This window comes from Trachemys scripta, chromosome 13, assembly GCF_013100865.1.
Source record: "Trachemys scripta elegans isolate TJP31775 chromosome 13, CAS_Tse_1.0, whole genome shotgun sequence".
NCBI lineage: Eukaryota > Metazoa > Chordata > Testudines > Emydidae > Trachemys > Trachemys scripta.
In genome coordinates, this window is record NC_048310.1 from 26035312 (window position 1) to 26055047 (window position 19736).

At 40.3% G+C, this 19736-nt stretch overlaps 1 protein-coding gene across 2 annotated transcripts in view; it reads right to left on the reverse strand.

Moving 5' to 3' along the window:
- ITFG1 (integrin alpha FG-GAP repeat containing 1) overlaps positions 1-19736 on the reverse strand; it is a 201560-nt gene that overhangs the window by 112627 nt on the left and 69197 nt on the right. For both annotated transcript variants that reach the window (XM_034788874.1, XM_034788875.1), the window contains exons 9-10: positions 7499-7593; positions 1513-1673 (exon numbers count right to left, since the gene is read on the reverse strand). In XM_034788874.1, the coding sequence (XP_034644765.1) occupies positions 1513-1673; positions 7499-7593 (256 nt within the window). The remainder of the gene's footprint in view (positions 1-1512; positions 1674-7498; positions 7594-19736) is intronic.

Here is a 19736-nt window from a genome sequence, read left to right on the forward strand (position 1 = left end):
CAGAAGAAATATTTTCCAACCAAAGGCCAGCCCATCTCCCAAAATTCCAAGCAGATGAAGATATGAAAGGGAACTGCTGGTTGTTTGAGGAAGCAATCAGTGAAGTTGGCTCAAAGGCCTTCAGAGAGACTTTCATAGATCTGCACTGAAATCTAACAGCATTGAATAGTGCTGTAGTTTCCCCTTGACCAGAATATGGAGGAAATAGCCAAATGAAGAAATAAATATGAGCAACTTGCCAATACAAGTAATGGAGTCTTAAGAATGTGGAAAGATATTTTGTTACAGCACTAGACTCCCCACAGCCAATACAGGAAAGGCTGGGTAAAGGGCAAGGAAAATTGTGTGATACACTCTCCTCCACTTCCCCAGTATGGGGACTAAGAGCTATGTGCTGACATCAGAAAAATTAACTTCTCCATTGTGGTGCCTGTAGCACTCCTTGGGGAAAGAATAAACGGAGAAACGGGGTTGGTGGGAAGGAAAGAGAAGAGAAGCCATATTTGGGATAAAGAACAAATGGGGCAGAAATTGAAAAGAGAAAGAAAACAAAGAGAAAAATGACAAAGTGATTGAGGAACAGAGAAGGGAGCAAAAGAAAATATGGAAATGAAGGGAAGATGGGGAAAATAAGATAGTGAAGATTCACCTTATTTAAATCTAACTGTAAGTGTCTTGGAAAGAAAGGAAAGATGAAAGAAAGGGAAATTACTGGGTTGTGAGATGGATTCAATATACAGAACAAGGACAAAGACATCAAACCTCAGCACTGACAGAAACAAATGGAAGAAAGAAACCAGACTGCTGAACTTTGCAGACTGGAAAATGAGCTGAGCTTTCCACAAGTCATAATGGAGAGTGAACTCCTATTTAAATCACTGTTCAGGTGCTCACTGAGAACTGAGGATCAGGCAGGTGAAGGAGATTCCAATGTGAGCAATTCATCAGATTGAAGCGGTACCAGTTCAAGAAAAATTTTTAGATATTCACAAAAACAAACAAATTCACACCAGAGTTTGCCAGTTCCCAGCTCTACCCCTACACTGAATTATTTCCCCCGTTAAACAAAAAATAATTGTATTGCATTTGAGAGCCCCTCTATTAACATTAATTAAGCTTGGAACATACACAACTATTGGCAATATAACAGATGCCTCTAAATCAATTGCTTCTCCCAAGGCAAAGGATCTCCTGGTGATCTAGAACACTGAAGCAAGAAGCCCCTTTTTCCCCTCTTAACTTCCCTGTGCACTTGTGCATGTTGAGCCACAATCTGGCCCTATGCTATTACGTATTTTACAATTTCCATGCAAAATTTAAACCCTTTAAGAAGGAAAATGCTTAGTAAATATAAAATTAACTATTCATTTTGTAAAGAAGAGTGAGATAATCTAACACAAACAATTTTATACATATTATTCTAATCAATGGTGTAATTCTTAAATTGCATGAACTGATATTTCAATATATGTTTCGATAGTGTTTTTACTTTTAGCTTCATATATACTGTACCTTCCAGAAGTATTCCTTAGTATGGCAAGAGCGTCTGGGTAGCCATCCATATTGTAATCTCCAATGTGAAGAGTAATTGGAACTGAGGATTGATTGTTTTTATACGGCACAAAACCCCAGAGTGTGTCCTTATTTCTGAAGTCCTGTAAAACTGGTATCCACTGAAAAAGTAACAAATAACTGGAGTTAGAGGTATACGTTTTATTTGCTAAAAGTATCTGATGCTACTAAACAGATTGTCATTTCACATCTATTACTGTTCTGCAGCTCTTTTCACCAAGGAATTCAAAACTCTCTGAACATTCCTGTGAGGGTGGTAATTAATACATAAGGATTACTTTATCTGCCTCTGTAGTGGAACAAGGTAGCTGTTCAGCCTTATGAGGTAGGCGTGTGCCATTCTAAGTGTGTGCGCACCCACGTGAACAGGCATTGGAGATTTTTTGCCTTAGCGGTATCCATAGGTTTGGCTATGGCGCTCCTTGAGTGATGCGCTTATGCATCAGTATATTAGGCGTTGCCGGTCCTACACCCTCTCAGCTCCTTCTTGCCGGCAACTCTGACTGAGGGGCAGAGGACGGGTAATGGACTGGACATGAGCAACACATCTCAAAGAACAACAGTTACGAAAAGATAGGTAACCATTTTTTCATCTTCGAGTGCTTGCTCGTGTCGAGTCCATTCTAGGTGACTCAAAGCAGTATCCTTGGAGGTGGGCTCGGGAGTTCATGGTCTTGCGGCTTGTAACAACCATCATGGGTGGTAAGAAGGAACTGAGAGGGCGTATTGCCGGTGGTGCCTAATATACCGACGCATAAGTGCAGCACTCCAGGGGGTGCCACAGCCGACCCTAGAGATACCGCTAAGGCAAAACAATTTCTGATGACTGTGCACGTGAGCGCGCACAAAGCTAGAATGGAACTGACATGGGCAAGTACTCGAAGAAAAAATATAATTTCACTATCTGGTATGAAGCCAAGTCACCATGGCTAACAACCATACTCTAGTGAAAAGTTCCATGGGAACTTTAATGTTCATAAGTCATTTTACCCTTCATTTGAAAGATAGCACTTCCAGCAGAACAAAAGAATACCACCCTAATGGAGCTTTAGCACCACTTCCTGCAGCACATAGGTGTTTCTTAAAGGTCTCTCATCCTGGTTTTCCTAATGTAGTGAGTCATGATGAGATAAGTGCATAAAAGAGCAGTTGGCTGAAGGCCATAAATTAGATTGTTGCTCTTAAAATATAGGGCCAGAACTTGGTCCCCCACTTTGCCCTTTTACAACATCCCAAAAACTCAAAGGGACTGATCTTATCAATTGAAAATTTCCCTGGTGTTGGGGAATCACAGGTACTGTAGAGCCTGTACAGTATAGTTGACATCACTTCACTCTTGCAACGCATGCTGTAGAGCAATGGTCTCCAACCTTTTTACGCACAAGATCACTTTTTGAATTTAAGATCAACGCAGGATCTACACTGCCCCTTCATCGAGGCCCCACACCACTCCCTCCATTCCTCCCCCCACTCACTCACTCTCCCCCACCCTCACTCACTGTCATCAGGCTGGGGCAGGAGGTTGGGGTGTGGGAAACGGTGCAGGCTCTGGGCTGGGGCCGAGGGGTTCGGATTGTGGGAGGGACTCTGGGTTGAGCCTGGGGCAGGGGGTTGGGGTGCAGGAGTGTCTTCCTGGCCAATGGGAGCTACGGGGATGGTGCTAGGGGCGGGGGCAGCACGGGAAGCAGCGTGGGGCTGGGGCAGGCAGGCAGCCTGCCCGAGTCCCGCTGCACCGCTGGACTTTTAGCTGCCCAGAGATTGCGATCGACTGACAGAGGCTCCAGGATCGACGGGTTGGTGACCACTGCTGGAGAGATTGTGCTCAAAGTGTGGTTAAAAGAAGGAAGTGTAATAGGAGTTCTGTTGCATGCCAGTTATCCCTTGATGCTGGAATGGTTCCTTGGGGCTGAAATCAGACAGACAGTCACAAATTTCAGCAGTCCTAAAGTTATTCAAATTTGCACTGGAGCCAAAGGAGTTCTAGGACTGGGAGAAAGCATAAAAGGGATAGATGTTTTTGTCTTGCCACCAGCACAACTCAAGAAGGCCCAAGGATTAGACCCTTTGGTCTGAAATACTGTTTTGTTTTGTTATTGTTTCTGAATAGAAAATGTTTGCACATGCTATTTACCAAATTTGTGCTATCATGAAGATATACAAAACTATTTGGGATTGCCTAACGAAAAGGGTGAACAAAAAATAATGGAAATCAATAAGTAGATTTCTCTGTTTTCTTTTTCAAAAATTGTTTAGCTTCCATATACCCGTTTGTTTTGATAAATTTTTTTTGGTTATTGTAAGCAGCTAGACTTTTGAAAAGTCTAGGACAATGTATCTGAAAATGAGAAATAGACAGCGTTAATAGACGATGTAATTCTCTGAAAGGAAATACATGTGTACACCAAAGGAATAACAGATTCCCTAACATTAATTCCTAAGACAGAAAATATCCAGGTACTAGGGTGCAAAATAGTAACTTAAAAAACCACTGTTCAAGTCAGAACAATGAAGAATAATACCATTTTTACATCACATGGCATCATTCACTCATATAACCTTTATGGCAAAAAAACAAGTTTCCATAGCTGTGAAAGACCTATCATATACATTTTCTCATATCTGATGTAATTTTAGAGAAACTAAGCCATTTATACTCATTATAGCACCTCATTGAAAAGAAACTGCTAGGAGGAAATATGAATTATTATTCTGTTTTCAGCCCCACAGGAATATTACTTCATAAACAGTAGCCTTATAAACTGCAGGCTCCGCTTCCACTGGGTGCATATATTCTAAATTACGGAACACAAAAACATAAAGTACTTTTATACAAGTCAATAAAATTAGCCTATTGTTTTCTTCTGCCAATGATGACACAGCAGATTATTATTACTCTCGTTATTTGCTATTTTAGCAGAAAATGGTCTAAGGATTTTTGGTGATTATTTTGTTACTGTAAGACTGACATGCAGATTGATTGATGTAATGAGGACATTACAATGCTACTGAAAATCTTCCGATTCTATGATTTCTGTTTACAATGTAGGAAAAAAACAGAAGGCCTCAAAAAAGGAATGAGTATGCCTTAAAAACAAAATAAAACGCAAAATATTATGAGACAGATAATAAAGGAGACTTATTTCTTCAATTCCTATGTTAATTTCCACCATATGGCATCATTGGCACCATATTGTCCTAAAACAATTATACATTCAAACATTTTCAGTCCTGTATTTTATACAGTGTATTTACATTTTACATGCTTTAGTTTAATTTATTCTAGGCAATTCATAAAATTGAACTCTCAAACTCTAAGTGTATATATTATATATTTTAAAGGAGTAAACAGGACAGTGAGGAGTCTGGTGGCACCTTAAAGACTAACAGATTTATTTGGGCATAAGCTTTCGTGGGTAAAAAACCCACTCTTAGACTCCGTGCATCTGAAGAAGTGGGTTTTTTACCCATGAAAGCTTATGCCCAAATAAATCTGTTAGTCTTTAAGGTGCCAACGGACTTCTCGTTGTTTTTGTGGATACAGACTAACACGGCTACCCTCTGATACTTAACAGGACAGTGGTTTATTCTAAGAAAGAAAATGGATTTACTTATAAGGAATGCTCTGTTTTCCTATTTATGAGCAACTATTAATGGCAAAACATCTATGCTAGATGACAAAACTGAACAGAAAGATTTGAAAATAATAAAAATTCCAACCACATTTTTTTTGGTCATCCCTGTTTTCATGACCACTTTACATAATTAAAAAATAATACCTAGGGTACAATTTCAAAAGGTGTCTTTGTGACTTTATAACTTAAGAGTAGAGCTATTGAAACACAGGATTTCTGTTTTGTGAGAAATCTGAGTTTGTTGTTTGGTTGTTCTGTTTTGGAACCCAACAAAATATTTAAAAATGTTCATGACCTGGAATCCCTTCAAAAATTCATTTTGGAAACACACTGTTTCCGGACCAAAATATGTTCCCTGGGCTCAGGGCCGGTTCCAGCGTTTTTGCCGTCCCAAGCAGTGGGGAGGAAGCTGTGATCGGCAGCACTTCAGCAGCAGCTCTACCCCACCACCTCATTCTTTGACGGAAGGTTCTTCCCTCAGAGAGGGATTGAGGGATCCGCTGCCAAAGAGCTGGACATGCCACCCCTTTCCGTTGGCCGTCCCAAGCACCTGCTTGCTGCACTATTGCCGGGAGCCGGCCCTGCCTGGGCTAGGAGCGTCTGACCGAGATTGACATTCTTGTCAGTTTCACCACTGATATTCGTTACCTAGGCGAACAACACAGGGAGCCAGATGGCCCAGGAGACTTGAAGCCTTGGGGTCTCTGGCCCTGGAAACCCATCTCATGACCTCCAGGCTCCCAGCTCCATGGTAATAATCCTGAAAGCTCTGAGTGTCCCCCAGGTTTCTAGACTCCCTGCTTCCAGGCACCATAGAGACAGGCATCTGGGTTCCGAGAGCGAGGTCTCCTAGGGTTTCTCGAATTATCAGGATCCGGTCTGCACAAAAGCCCTAGCATGGGGTTGTGGGTGGGGCTAGTCCAGAACTGCAGAGCCTGGATGCCTGGGTCCATGTCTCCAGGGCAGTTCACATGGCCAGGCTCCCCTGTTGAGCTGCCAGGGAACCAGGAAAGTTTGTTGAACCTGACTGGCTTTTGTAAGAAATTTCAGGTTCAACAAACGCGCATTTTCCAACAGCTCTACTTTGGCACCTAAATCCCATTTCCAAAAGTGACATAGGATCCTAACTCTCCTTGATTTTCAGTAAGATTTTGGCTCCTAAGAGCCCAAATCGCTTTTGATAATGGGACTTAGATACAGAATTGGTCACCCCATCTCAAAAATGTTATTGCAAAATTGCAATTGTAAAAATGCACATCTATGATTAAAAGCCATTGTTCAGATGTGTAAATGGTGCAAAACGTGAAAATTTGGTTCCAAATATTTTGCTACTTGTGATAAATGTAAAAACTGACATATCCTTTAAAAACTGATTATTTAAACAGGATACTTCAAATATTTCATTCTTTTCTGTATAGTCTATGCTAATGAATATTTTACATTAAAACAACTCATTTATTTAATGGGCATAAGAGATTAAATACTCATTTATGAATTTGGCCTGAATTTTCCAATTTTTCAACCAAAAACTGGTCTTTAAAAAGCACCATTGCTTCTACATTGCTCAGTTCAGGCATCATTTTGAATGGGTGGTATGACACTGGTAACCAAGTGCCATCTCTGGCCAAGGCTGTAGGCATTAGCTAAGAACTGACAGACTCATAGCTGGAAACCAAACCAGCTCCCCTGTATGTTAGTTTTGTACAAAATAGGCATTTGTCTTATAAGAATGTATTTAGTGTTTAGACTGAAATTTTGTAAGTTGCTGCATGCATTAATCTCACTTGTAATGTCTGTATTCTATGTTATACGGAAATACATATTTTGCTGTATAACTTTGAAAATGTTTGTTCTGATGTTGTGAATCCAGACACAGGAATTGTTCCCCCTCTCCCCGTCCCCATCCAGGAGGATTAGCATAAAGTAAATGGGCCATTATAAGACAAAAGCTTTATTAGTTGCCCCATCTACCCATGGAGAAGTACATGCAGAAGGCCTCACCATTTTATCAAAGGTATCAATTATATTTTTTTCAAGTATTTTTTCTTTTTCACTAAGAAATAAAGATGTCCATGGTAAATAGTTTTCCTTTCCTTCCCCCTTTAAAGATCTATAGATTGTATTCTATCAAGAACACAACCTCTAACCAATTATTAAAGAAAAAACATTTCTTCCCTTCATTACAAGCTAATGCTGCAGGAAATTTGTTTTGGATTTCTTCTGGATTGTGTTTCTTATTCCCTACATTAAACATGGTATTCAATTTTATCTTTGCAAATGGAAGCTCAGCATACCTGATTCAGTCCTGGTTTAGATAAGTAGATGGCACTTTTTTGACAAGTTACATCAGCACAGGCTGGCAGTAAATGCTCAGTTTGCCCATCCCCATCTGCCAAAAAAGAGGAAAAAAAAAACAACAACTTTATCAGCTCATTAATATTTGCAAAATCAACTGCTCTTCTAGCAGAACATTAAATTAACTCTGCATATATAATAGCCTGTATAAATCTTGATAAAACATAAAAATTAGACAAGTGTCAAGAAAAATTAGAATTTTTGAAATACTTAATCTTGTCAACATGTCATCTAGTTTGACTTTTGTTTGAAGCTGCAAGTGTATTTCTCTTTGTTAAAGAAATTTAATTTTGATCCATTATGCAGAAAAGTTCCAGTTTCAAATCTTAAATGTAAAAATACATTTCAACAGAATGAAAAAAGAGTTATTGACATTGTCCTCATAGTTTGCCTTTGAGAATGGCCAGTTTTTACAGCAGTCCATCTTTACAAAAAATGCATTTCATTTTTGAAGTGATTTCTGCTGTGAGTGAAGCACTGCATAGACAGACATACACAAACTTTTGCATATAGACACCTACATGTCGGTAAAAAAAAATAAAACAGTACTCAAGTTACAACAGATAGCTACCTTGTGCAAGAAGCCAAGAGCAAGTCTGAATTCATATAGTTCACAAATCTTCAAGAATGTCACTTTTAGCACATTTGTCCCATACATTTCCAAGCACTCAAAAGTAAAATCATCTCCAATTTACATATTTACATGAGGATTATATAACTGCCCTATGAAAGTTACCATGAGATCTAGGCTAAATTGAGTGAATAGTTGAACATGTAAATGTGTGTAGAGAACTCCAGATAGCAATCTTGCAGACTTAATCCTGGTCTACACTACAGGGTTAGGTCGAATTTGGCCGCGTTAGGTTGATTTTATAATGAATGAGTCTACACAAGCAACCCCGTTCCGTCGACCTAAAGGGCTCTTAAAATCAACTTCTATACTCCTCCCCGGCAAGGGGAGTAGTGCTAAAATTGACCTTGCTGGGTCGAATTTGGGGTAGTGCGGATACAGATCGACGTTATTGGCCTCTGGGAGCTATCCCAGAGTGCTCCAATGTGACCGCTCTGGACAGCACTTTCAACTCTGATGAACTAGCCAGGTACACAGGAAAAGCCCTGGAAAATTTTGAATTTCATTTCCTGTTTGGTCAGCGTGGCGAGCTCAGCAGCACAGGTGACCATGCAGTCCCCCCAGAATCACAAACGAGCTCCAGCATGGAGTGAATGGGAGACACTGGATCTGATTGCTGTATGGGGAGAAGAATCTGTGCAGGCAGAACTCCGATCAAAAAGAAGAAATGCTTTGGCATATTATATATATATATATTATATATATATGCCAAAATTGCACACGGCATGATGGACAGAAGCTATAACAGGGACACACAGCAGTGCCACACGGAAGTCAAGGAGCTCAGGAAAGCCTACCAAAAGACAAAGGAGGCAAATGGTCGCTCTGGGTCAGAGCCCATACATACCGCTTCTATTATCAGCTGCCTGGCATTCGAGGGGGGGGACCCTACCACTACCCCATCACTGTCCGTGGACACCTGCAACGGGAGAGTCTCATGCAACATGGAGGAGGATTTTGTGGATGAGGAGAATACACAGCAGGCAAGTGGTGAATCTGTTCTCCACAGTAGTCAGGACCTTTTCATCACCCTGGAGCCAATACCCTCCCAAAACGGGATCCCCAACCCTGAAGGCGGAGAAGGCCCCTCTGGTGAGTGCACATTTGTAACTACAGTACAGGGTTTAAAAGCAATAGTGCTTAATGTTTGATTTGCCCTGAAGTCTTGGGATGCATTTGCTGCCAGTACAGCTACTGGAAAAGTCTGTTAACGTGTCTGGAAATGGAGCGGGAATCCTCCAGGGACATCTCCATGAAGCTCTCCTGGAGATACCCTGAAACCCTTTGCAGAAGGTTTCTGGGGGGGGGCTGCCTTATTTCGTCCTCCACGGTAGGACACTTTACCACGCCAAGCCAGTAGCAAGTAGTCTGGAATCATTGCGGCACAAAGCATGGCAGCGAATAGTCCTGGGTTTTGGTCGCATTCAAGCAACATTCGGTCTATATCTTTCTGTGTTAGCCTCAGGAGAGTGATATCATTTACGGTCACCTGGTTGAAATAGGGAAATTTTTGTAAGGGAACAGTAAAAGGACCCTGTTCATTCCGGGCTGTTTGCACTTGGCTAAAAGGGACCATCCCTGAGAATAGCCACGCAGCATGGGGAGGGGTGAAGGGATCGTTCCATATAGCCACGCAGAGCAGTGGGGGAAGGTGTGTGCTGCACATCCACCTGAAAACTGAAGCCCCTCCTTTTAAATGGCAAACACAATCGGCATTGCTTGCTATGGGAAAGGAGGGCGCTGCAGTTTGAAAACATTCCCACATGTTATCAAGGCGTTAGAAGCCAAACCTGCGTACCCTTTGGCTTACCCTGGGTGCCTGGAAACCGAATTCTGTTGTCCAGCCGTGTGTGATGTGTCACCATACCGGCAGACGCTCAATATAAAAGGCAAAATGCAACCTTCTACCTAAAGCACATGTGCTGTCTGCTGTGAATTGCTTGTTTCACTGTGAAAGAGTCTCCCTTTTGTTCTCAGAAATGTATCATCTTAAATTTTACTCTCTCTTTTTATCCCCGCGCAAGTGCAAATGTTTCTATGCTCCCCCTATCATCTCCGTCCCTCAGGTTATCGCAGATTAGAAGGCAAATAAAACAACCGCACTCGCAATGACATGTTTTCTGAGCTAATGCAGTCCTCCCGCACTGATAGGGCACAGCAGAATGTATGGAGGCATTCAGTAGCAAAGTCCAGGAAAGCATTAAGTGAGCGCGATGGGAAGAGGCAGGATGCAATGCTGAGGCTAATGGAGGAGCAAACGGACATGCTCAGGCATCTGGTGGAGCTACAGGAAACCCAACAAGAGCACAGACCGCTGCTGCATCCACTGTGTAACCGCCTGCCCTCCTCTCCAAGTTCCATATCCTCCTCACCCAGACGCCCAAGAACACGGGGTGAGGGGAGGCTCCAGCCACCGAGCCACTGCACGCCAGTGGATGACCCAAGCAACAGAAGGCTGTCATTCAAACAGTTTTGATTTGTAGTGTGGCTACAATAAGCAATGTCACCTTTTCTTTCCCTCCTCTCCCACCCCACCCTATCCCACCTGGGATACCTTATCAGTTATCTCCCCCCCCCTTTTTTTTTAATAAAGAAAGAATGCATGGTTTCAAAACAATACTGACTTTATTTCCTTTGCCAGCTGTGATCGAAGGGGAGAGGGTGATTGGCTTACAGGGAGTTAAAAATCAACAAAGGGGGTGTGTTTGCATCAAGGAGAAACACACACAACTGTCACACTGTAGCTGGCCAGTCATGAAACTTGTTTTCAAAAGTCTCTCTGATGCGCAGCACGCCTACATGTGCTCTTCTAATCGCCCTGGTGTCTGACTGTTCAAAACTGGCAGCAAGGTGATTTGCCTCAACCTCCCACCCCGCCATAAATGTCCCCCCCTTACTCTCACAGATATTATGGAGCACACAGCAAGCAGTAATAATAATGGGAATATTGGTTGCGCTGAGGTCTAACTTAGTCAACAAACAGCGTCAGCGAGCTTTTAAATGTCCAAAGGCACATTCCACCACCATTCTGCACTTGCTCAGCCTATAGTTGAACTGCTCCTTACTAGGAATGTCTGTGTCTATGTCCTCATCACAATCGTCCTCGTGCTGCCGTCTCTTAGCCAGGTTCTCCACATACTGCAGTATAATGCGTGAGGTGTTTACAATGCTCGCAACAGCAGCGAGCTGAGTGGGCTCCATGCTTGCTCTGCTATGGCGTCTGCACGGGTAACCCAGGCAAAAAGGTGCAAAATGATTGTCTGCAGTTTCTTTCAGGGAGAGAGGGAGGGAGGGGAGAGTGACAACATGTACCCAAAACCACCCACAACAATGTTTTTGCCCCATCAGGGATTGGGAGCTTAACCCAGAATTCCAATGGGCAGCGGAGATTACAGATACTGTGGGATAGCTTCCACAGTGCACCGCTCCGTGAGTCGATGCTAACCACGGTAGTGAGGACGCACTCCGCCGACTTAATGCGCTTAGTGGGGACATACATAATTGACTGTATAAAATCGACTTCCATAAAATTGTCCTAATTTCGTAGTGTAGACATACCCTTACAAGATAGAAACATTATAGAGGCATACAGAATACTTCCTTAGACCTGGCAGAATGAGCTGTAAGACCATAGAACATGAATATCCAACTAACAGAACACATCTCAATGCACAGCCTAATTCACGTAGACAAATGCTTTCTGCTCATCTTCAAAAGACTACTGACTTCCAGATGCCCTAGCCCTTCCAAATAAAAACTTAAAACACATAGTAAAATACACTTCTACCCCGATATAATGCTGTCCTTGGGAGCCATAAAAATCTTACTAAGTTATAGGTGAAACTGTGTTATATTGAACTTGCTTTGATCCGCCAGAGTGCACAGCTCCGCCCCCCTGAAGCGCTGCTTTACCGCGTTATAGCTGAATTCATGTTATATCAGGTCGTGTTATATCGGGGTAGAGGTGTACCTGTGAAATACTAAAAAATTATCTACGAACTGAAGCCTGATAAATCTCACAATGTTAAAACTTTAAAACAGAATCTAGCTATTTCACTGACCATAAATCAGTATTACTGCAGATCTAATTTAACAGGCATGAAAATAACAATTCCAACAGTTGAACTACATCTCTTTTATTTTGCCTTTACATCTTAAAGATGCATCGATATAAATGGCAGACAATGCTGCAGCCTTTCCATTACGCAACTGAGATTTTTAGCAGGAAAATTACTTTATTTTATTAAGAAAACATTTGATAACAGAATGGCAGTTTGGGGTTGATTTATTTACGTTTAAACCTCACCAGCGCCACATTTTAATCATGCACGAAAACTTTATATTTATGTTTTCAAATAAGTACATGGAGATCTGCATAGTATACCATTCTAGGAGAAAGCAAAACAGAACAAAAACATTCCACAATGGCTGTTAATGTTAATTTGGATCAATTTTTCCCAAATGCCACTTTTGTATGTGTGAAAAAAAAAAAGTAACAACCCAAAAACCTAATACTTCACTAAAATACAAAATGTACATATACAAAAAGTCCATCCCAAAACAAAATAAATCCAACTCTCCCACTTCCCCCAAAATCAAATAAAACGTGTTTTCACATGGACAAGATTAAATATATGTGCAATAATCTATAGGCCACTCAATGTAAACTTCAGTTTACTTTCATATCGATTCAAGACCGTGTAAATTGAACCAACAGTGTGTTCTACATATTCCTTGAATTAAAATAACTAATGAATAAAAGGAAATCAGAAAAATGCTTGTTTTTAACTGTCAGAACATATTTTTTAAATTATTACTAGACACTAGCCAAAACTAGAACCTCAGTTCTTAATCCCTTTTAGTTTTTATGGTTTGGGGGACTGGGAACCATCCGCTGATACATTTTGGTTGTATGTCAGATTAAAATTTGAAAGTGGTTCCAGTTTGGATATGGTGAAAATTTCATCCGATGAGATTTCAATCCAAAACTGAGGAAACTTCAAATTAATCTGAGTTAGAGCCTTCATTCAGTTTGGAGTCCTAACCCCAACCTAAACATTTTCTGGGATTTGAAATGCACTACACTCTGGCCCATGTCCTCTTATAACATGGTTGACATTTTAACATGCATGTGAAAGACCAGTCTTAGCCCTTCACAATACCATTGCCCAACCCATGATACAATTTTGACCGTTAGTGTTGAGATTCAAATCATCAATACAGATCAAGTTTTACAGAAAAGAATGGGAACACATGGGTTGTAAATGCATACTTATTCCAACTTTTATAAAAATATATTAGGCAAACCTTATGAAACCCAGGAATAATATGAGAAAAATTCAGAAATAATCACTAGCTTTTATGTATCCCATTTCCAAAAACAAACTTCATGCATGAAAAGATATCTTTATAATAACCTGCCCATCTCTGCAAATAGCAGGCAAATTTATTAAATCATCTTATCAATCTGATCTCTAAGCACTGTGACTCAAAGTGTGCACTGTCTAGAAAATAATCATTGGGAACACAGCTTTAAACACTTAATGACAGTAGTTCTATGAAAAATATTACTTGCAGATGAAGTTTTCTAATTAATTATAAATATAAACACTTGCCACTTAAATGGCTCAAATCTTTTCAATTTATCCTGAAGTTAGACTTGAGGGGAAAATAATCATGTCTGAAGTTAGATTATAAACATTCCAGTTACTAGAGGAAAGTTATAATCTACTATAAAAAAACCACAATATTACTGTAGCCTAAACATATCATACTCTAAAACAAAATCACATAGCAAGTGGTTTTCTACAGAGACCTCCCAGTCACTTTATGAGATTCACTGCTCTGCTGGCATCTAGCATCTCAGTAAATTACACATCTTCATCTAGGTATAGTCCTGTCAGCTGAATTATAATGGTGACACTAGGATCTGTGTGGTTTCAGCTCTAACAGCAAAGAAATTGCTGCAGCAGATTTGTTAATTTCTTTCCCCCTCAAAACTGTAGCAAATGATAACCATCCAGCATTGACATAAACCCTTTCTCAAAAAAATGGAATCCTGTCAGCTTCATCTGGTAACAGCTTCCATTCCTCATGAACATGATGATCTACCCCATATACATGTTATAATACAATTTTATGTAAACAATTATTTCTAATCTAGATAGGAATTTGTGCAGCAGGCTGTGTAAAATAAACAAAAAATTACAAAGCCATCTACTGTCTTATTTGTAACTGCTTCCAAACTTAATATTGGCATGTGTCAGCATTTGAATTAAGAATATACTCACTGACTTTATTTTACAGATTATAGTAGAAGAACTAATGTTAAAATGATATACACCTCTAACATGTCTCTGATTTGAAATTATTATGTGTATGCATTTAATACTATCCTTAATTACAGTCACTAGAATTTCTGCAGGATCCTGCCTAATTTCAGTGCATAGGGTGGCTGTTCATAGTGAATCAAACATTTATGTAATATTTACTTTTATCTTCATTGATCAAGATGTTGATTCCCACATCATTCACTGCACATTGTCCAAGCTGTATACTGAAGATACTCTAAATTTACAGTGCAGGATTTGTAAGTCCTTTGATTTCAATGGATTTACACAATGGTAAATGAAAAGAGAATTTGGTCCAACATGATGCATGGTTCCACAGAAACCCTGCTTTTCAGTAAAGGTATCTTACATGCTTTCCAACCTTTACCTGGAATAAAGCTGGAGACTTGTTGAAATCAGTACATGATCATGTAATTGAAGCCTATATCATAAAGCACAGACACAATGGGCCAGAGTAGAGGTTAAAAGGAGCACAGTTAGGTCTTCCATAGGAACTTTTGGAGTTGTGATCATATTACTTTTACTTTAACTGGGTACTCAAACCAGTTACACCTCAATCCTACTTTTTTCTCCCTTGATGTCAGAATTCAATTTACTCCTTTCTGAAATACCTGACAGTGATTACTACTCACAACCTACTCCAAATACGTTAGGTGAAGGCAACGTTTTTGGCATATGGTGAAAAATTAAAAAAAACACCCATGCACTAAATTAACATAGACTAAAACACTAAGAGAAGTGTTAGCAGCTAGGCTCTAATCTGAGTGCAACATAACTGTAGCTGGAATCTTAGATACTGCAAAATAGTCTGGCCCTGAGCATCTTCTGTTCTCTTTGTCCTTGTGGATATAGATGCTAAAAAAACCTCCGTTGTGTGCTGTCTCGCTCATATCACAAATAACAAAGTACTCTAACATACCCTTCTCTAAGCTCTTTACAGAGAGGTGAGAGAAGAAAAATTCCCCTGAGTATCGAAAGGAAAGCTGGTTGTTCTCCTGGGTGAAAGAAAGACTATGCAAGAGACATTTGGTTCTGAAAGTCATAGGTATGGACAAGTTATTATTTCCGTTTAACAGAAGTTATTTTTAATGCATTTTCATATATTATATATATATATATATATATATAAGTTCATATTTGTTTTACACTCTATGGTTCATTCTTCTTTTCCTAATCACTGTCACTTTGTACACTAGTTTCATCCTCCTTCACCTTGATCCTGCCTTTTAAAATTCTAAGAACAGTAATAAAATAAGGAGATAAAAATCATTTTGCAACGGTGCTCAAAACACCAAAAATATTGGCCTATGGGCAGTCAGGAAGACAACCCACAGTACTGAGTTTTATATTCAGACAAAATAAAGGTTAATTTAAAGTGGCTGTTGATAATCTTAAATCTTTCTTCTAAAGAAGTATACGAGATGTGAATCACAATATCTCAAGCAGATGTAAAGAGCTTTTATGGCTGAGTCAAGGATCTCCAGGCATTACAGAATTCCACAGCTTTCCTGTTTTTAGAAGCAAATCAATTCTACTTCTTTAAAGTCCCTGACTACACCTTTCCAAGGAAACTGTACTAGCATCTTGATAACAAGAACAGCATTTAACCATTGTTCAACTGAGAGCTGCAAACAATACTTCCCTGGGCAGTAAGGACAGGGCCTAACATCCAAGGTCATGCCATAGCTGAAATGGAGAGATTTTGAAGGAACAGAGAATTAACTGGAACTTAAAAAAATAAGAGAAGCATGTCCGATGTCAGACACTGATTTCTGCTAAAGTTTATGCTGAAACAGATAGCCTGACCACTGTTGAAACAGATGGCATAAGTCCTGGTTGCATATCATGAAACCATCCAATGTTCTACAGATAGTTGACTGTTGTGATAAAGTGTACCACTATTGTCTTTGCTAGTAATAAAAACATGAGGAAAAGCAAATGCTGATTGCTGTGCTACTGAATTTTAGTTAAGGGGTGTTTTGTTATTGTTAAGCAAGTAATATTGTCAATGGTATTTTCAATGTTGATGAGATCAGACTTTTTAACAAGGAAAAACAGACAAGGGTCACGCACTGTATCACCATGAGTTTACTGCTTGCAAGAAAGCAAAATAATTCACAATTGTGCCAACATACCTAGAACTGTGGAAAAAATAAGTAATACCAATGTTCTTTTTTTTAAAGATGATATTTGCACTGTGCCAGCAACTTACACCAAATTGGCAATTGGGGGGAAACAGAACATTTTCCAGGAACAGCCACTGATCTGAAACCAAAACTCAACACACGGGCAAAAATCATATCCTTTCTGTAGGCAACTAAAAAACTCTTTCAAATGAGTCTGGGGAAAAACAAATTAGGGCCCCTATTTTCTTCTCTGCCTATGCTGGTGGAGTGGACAAAAACATAAGGGATCCCTGCTGAGAAGTGTGAAAGCGAGGATGGAGGGAAATGGCTGCAGCTTTTGCCCTGGATGTTGCCTTCCCTTTCTATCGAAGTAGCACCTCCACAGGGATAAGGACATGTGGAGAGGTGGGTAGGAGCAAGCTGCTTTATGTGGCATCTTTCCCTTCCAGAAGATTAGCCAACAAGTTAATTCTGATCCAGGTAGCATTGTTTTGCTGTTATTCCTGCCTTGTGCTGAGCTACTCCCTAGGAGGGAGTGTTGGCTTCTAGTGAAAGTGGCAGAAGAGTTTGTCTATAGTAATACATCTCCTGACGGTGCTTTAGGACTGGAAAGGGCTGGCTGCTATTTCAAAAGGAAAGAGGTTTCTGTGGCTCTTGAAGGAGGAAGGATGGTTTTAAGAGAATGAAAGTTTTAAGGGAATTTAAGGCATGCAGAAGAGAAACAGCAACATGAGATTGGGAAGTGGGCACTCTGGAGGAAAGTGAGACACTCATGAGGGATGAATTGGGAATTTCAGGAAGGAATTTAGAGCCCATTTCTCCCCAAAGTTCATCCAATCCACTTTATGATTCTCTGACCCCCACCTCCATGCTACTCTCGTATTCCCCTCACCACCTGAAGGTGGAGAAAGGAAAAGCTATATGGGGAGGCTGGATGCGGTACAGTGTGTGGAACAGCATGAACCCTCAAGGTGCAGTTTGTCATTCAACTCTATCACAATGAATATTTCCTTAAGTGTTTTAGAATACCGAAAGCAAAACCCCTCCACCCGCTAGTTAAATTATTGTTGTGACTGTAAATATCAATTGATTTAAGGGAAAACCCCTCATGAGAATGTTTGTCAGAAAAATGGTAGAAATTCAAAAAGGCAAGGTTACAGAGAAATATGAAAGTGTACAGTTAAGGTAAATTAACAACCTTAACACTTCTGCTGCCTACAGAAAAACCAAAGAACAAATATATCCTCAAAACCACACTTCCACATTGCTTTAGTGACTCTGCAACCTGAGTAGTTATCAGCCTGAAGTATCTCTGCACACTGCCATAGCACTGGAACTGAGGAGCACCTGTCTTCATGTCACTAAAACTACTTCCCCTTTCTTCTTTAAGACCACACAGAGTTGCTGGAAAAAAACAGGCTTTTACATCTTTTCAGTCAGGACAATTCCCCCCCCCCCCCCCCAAAAAAAAATTAGGTGGACACAAGATGAAAAAGAAATCACACTTATTATATAGAGGTGTAAATACAAAACTAAAGCCACAACTCTAACTCCTTAGGCCAGAGGTCTTCAATTTGTGGAGAACGCCCCCCTAGGAGGGCACAGAATAATGTTTGGGAGGGAGGGAGTGGCTGTAGCCTGGACCAGCCCTCCAAAGGGGGTGGGGAAGAAGTGCCACCCAGCTCTGCTCCTGGCCCCAGTCCCCACCCCCAGCTGTAGCCCCAGCCCTTTGTCTGTGCCCCCCACCTCCTGGAGCTGTAGCCCCACCCCCAGCTCTGGGGGGGATAGAGGGAGGCGCGAAGTAAAAAGTTGGGGGACCACTGCCTTAGGCAGATTAAACAACTATAGCGGATTTCAGATTTTCAGTTATAGGGGTATCAGAACACATCTTAATTAAAAATCCTTCATCAAATTACATTCACCTTTCATGCAAGGTGCAACAGGTATGTTGGGTTAAGGGCAGAGTTAAGGTTATTTGGGTAATCTCAAATGTGAATTTCCATACTTTGTTTACATTTAAGTATAATTATCTTTGAATAGCCACACTAGTGTTTCTTGTTTTTATCATTTCTCCAAAAACATTCTCTTAGGTGTTTTATTCTTTAAGTAACTTATATTTTTATAACCTTCATTTCACGTTAATTATTGTGGGGGCAGGAAGGGGGGGGGATTGCCTGAGAATCATAATATTGCTGTTGGAAAACTGGTTTTAGCATCAGAGGAACCTAACCATTTTCAATTTTCTTTAAAAGTACAGCTAAGCAACTTAAATACAACAATGTCCCCAGCCTAGGCTTTGTCAATGAGGAAAACGTTTCAGAGTTATCATGAACATGAGCCTATACCAGTTAGTAGGAGACTACACAGATCAAGCAGTCCTGGCAGAAGCAAAGAAAACAACAAATGAGAATAATGATGAAGGAGAAATGGAAAGAACCAAGGAGGAGGTTGGTATATGCTGCTCTCAGAAAATAATCAGAATCTTGTCATGTTTGTCTACAGCACAGACTGTGACAACACAGCGTGAGCTACTGTCATTTGGGGAACTACTTAACACTGAGTCAGCCATACAAACAGTAGCTCTAACAGCCTAAACAAAGCAGAATTACTGATTTATGTGAGCTCAAACATTTAAATTCATTAATCAAATGTCCATGATGAAACAAAATTTTAAATCTCTACAGAAGCGAATGGACTACTAAATGAATAGTAAGATTCTCATTAATCCACGCAAATCAGTTTTTAGTCACTTCATTTAAGAGACACCCTTGATTAATCTAAACTCACTGACCATTAACAAAGCCCAATTATACAGAGTCAACATGACCATTATTTTCATAAACTTTTCCACAATGGAGCCAAAGCCAGCTTTCTATCCTAATACCACCAAGCAATTACATAATGCTTTTTATCCGAAGAACTGTAAAGCACTTTACAAAAGCAAGGTAAGCATCATTGTCCTGATTTGAGAGATGCAGAAACTGAGCCACAGTGATGTGAAATGACTTGTCTAAAGACATACCGTAAGTCCCTAGCAGAGCTGGGAAGAGAATGCCTTAACTCCCAGTTC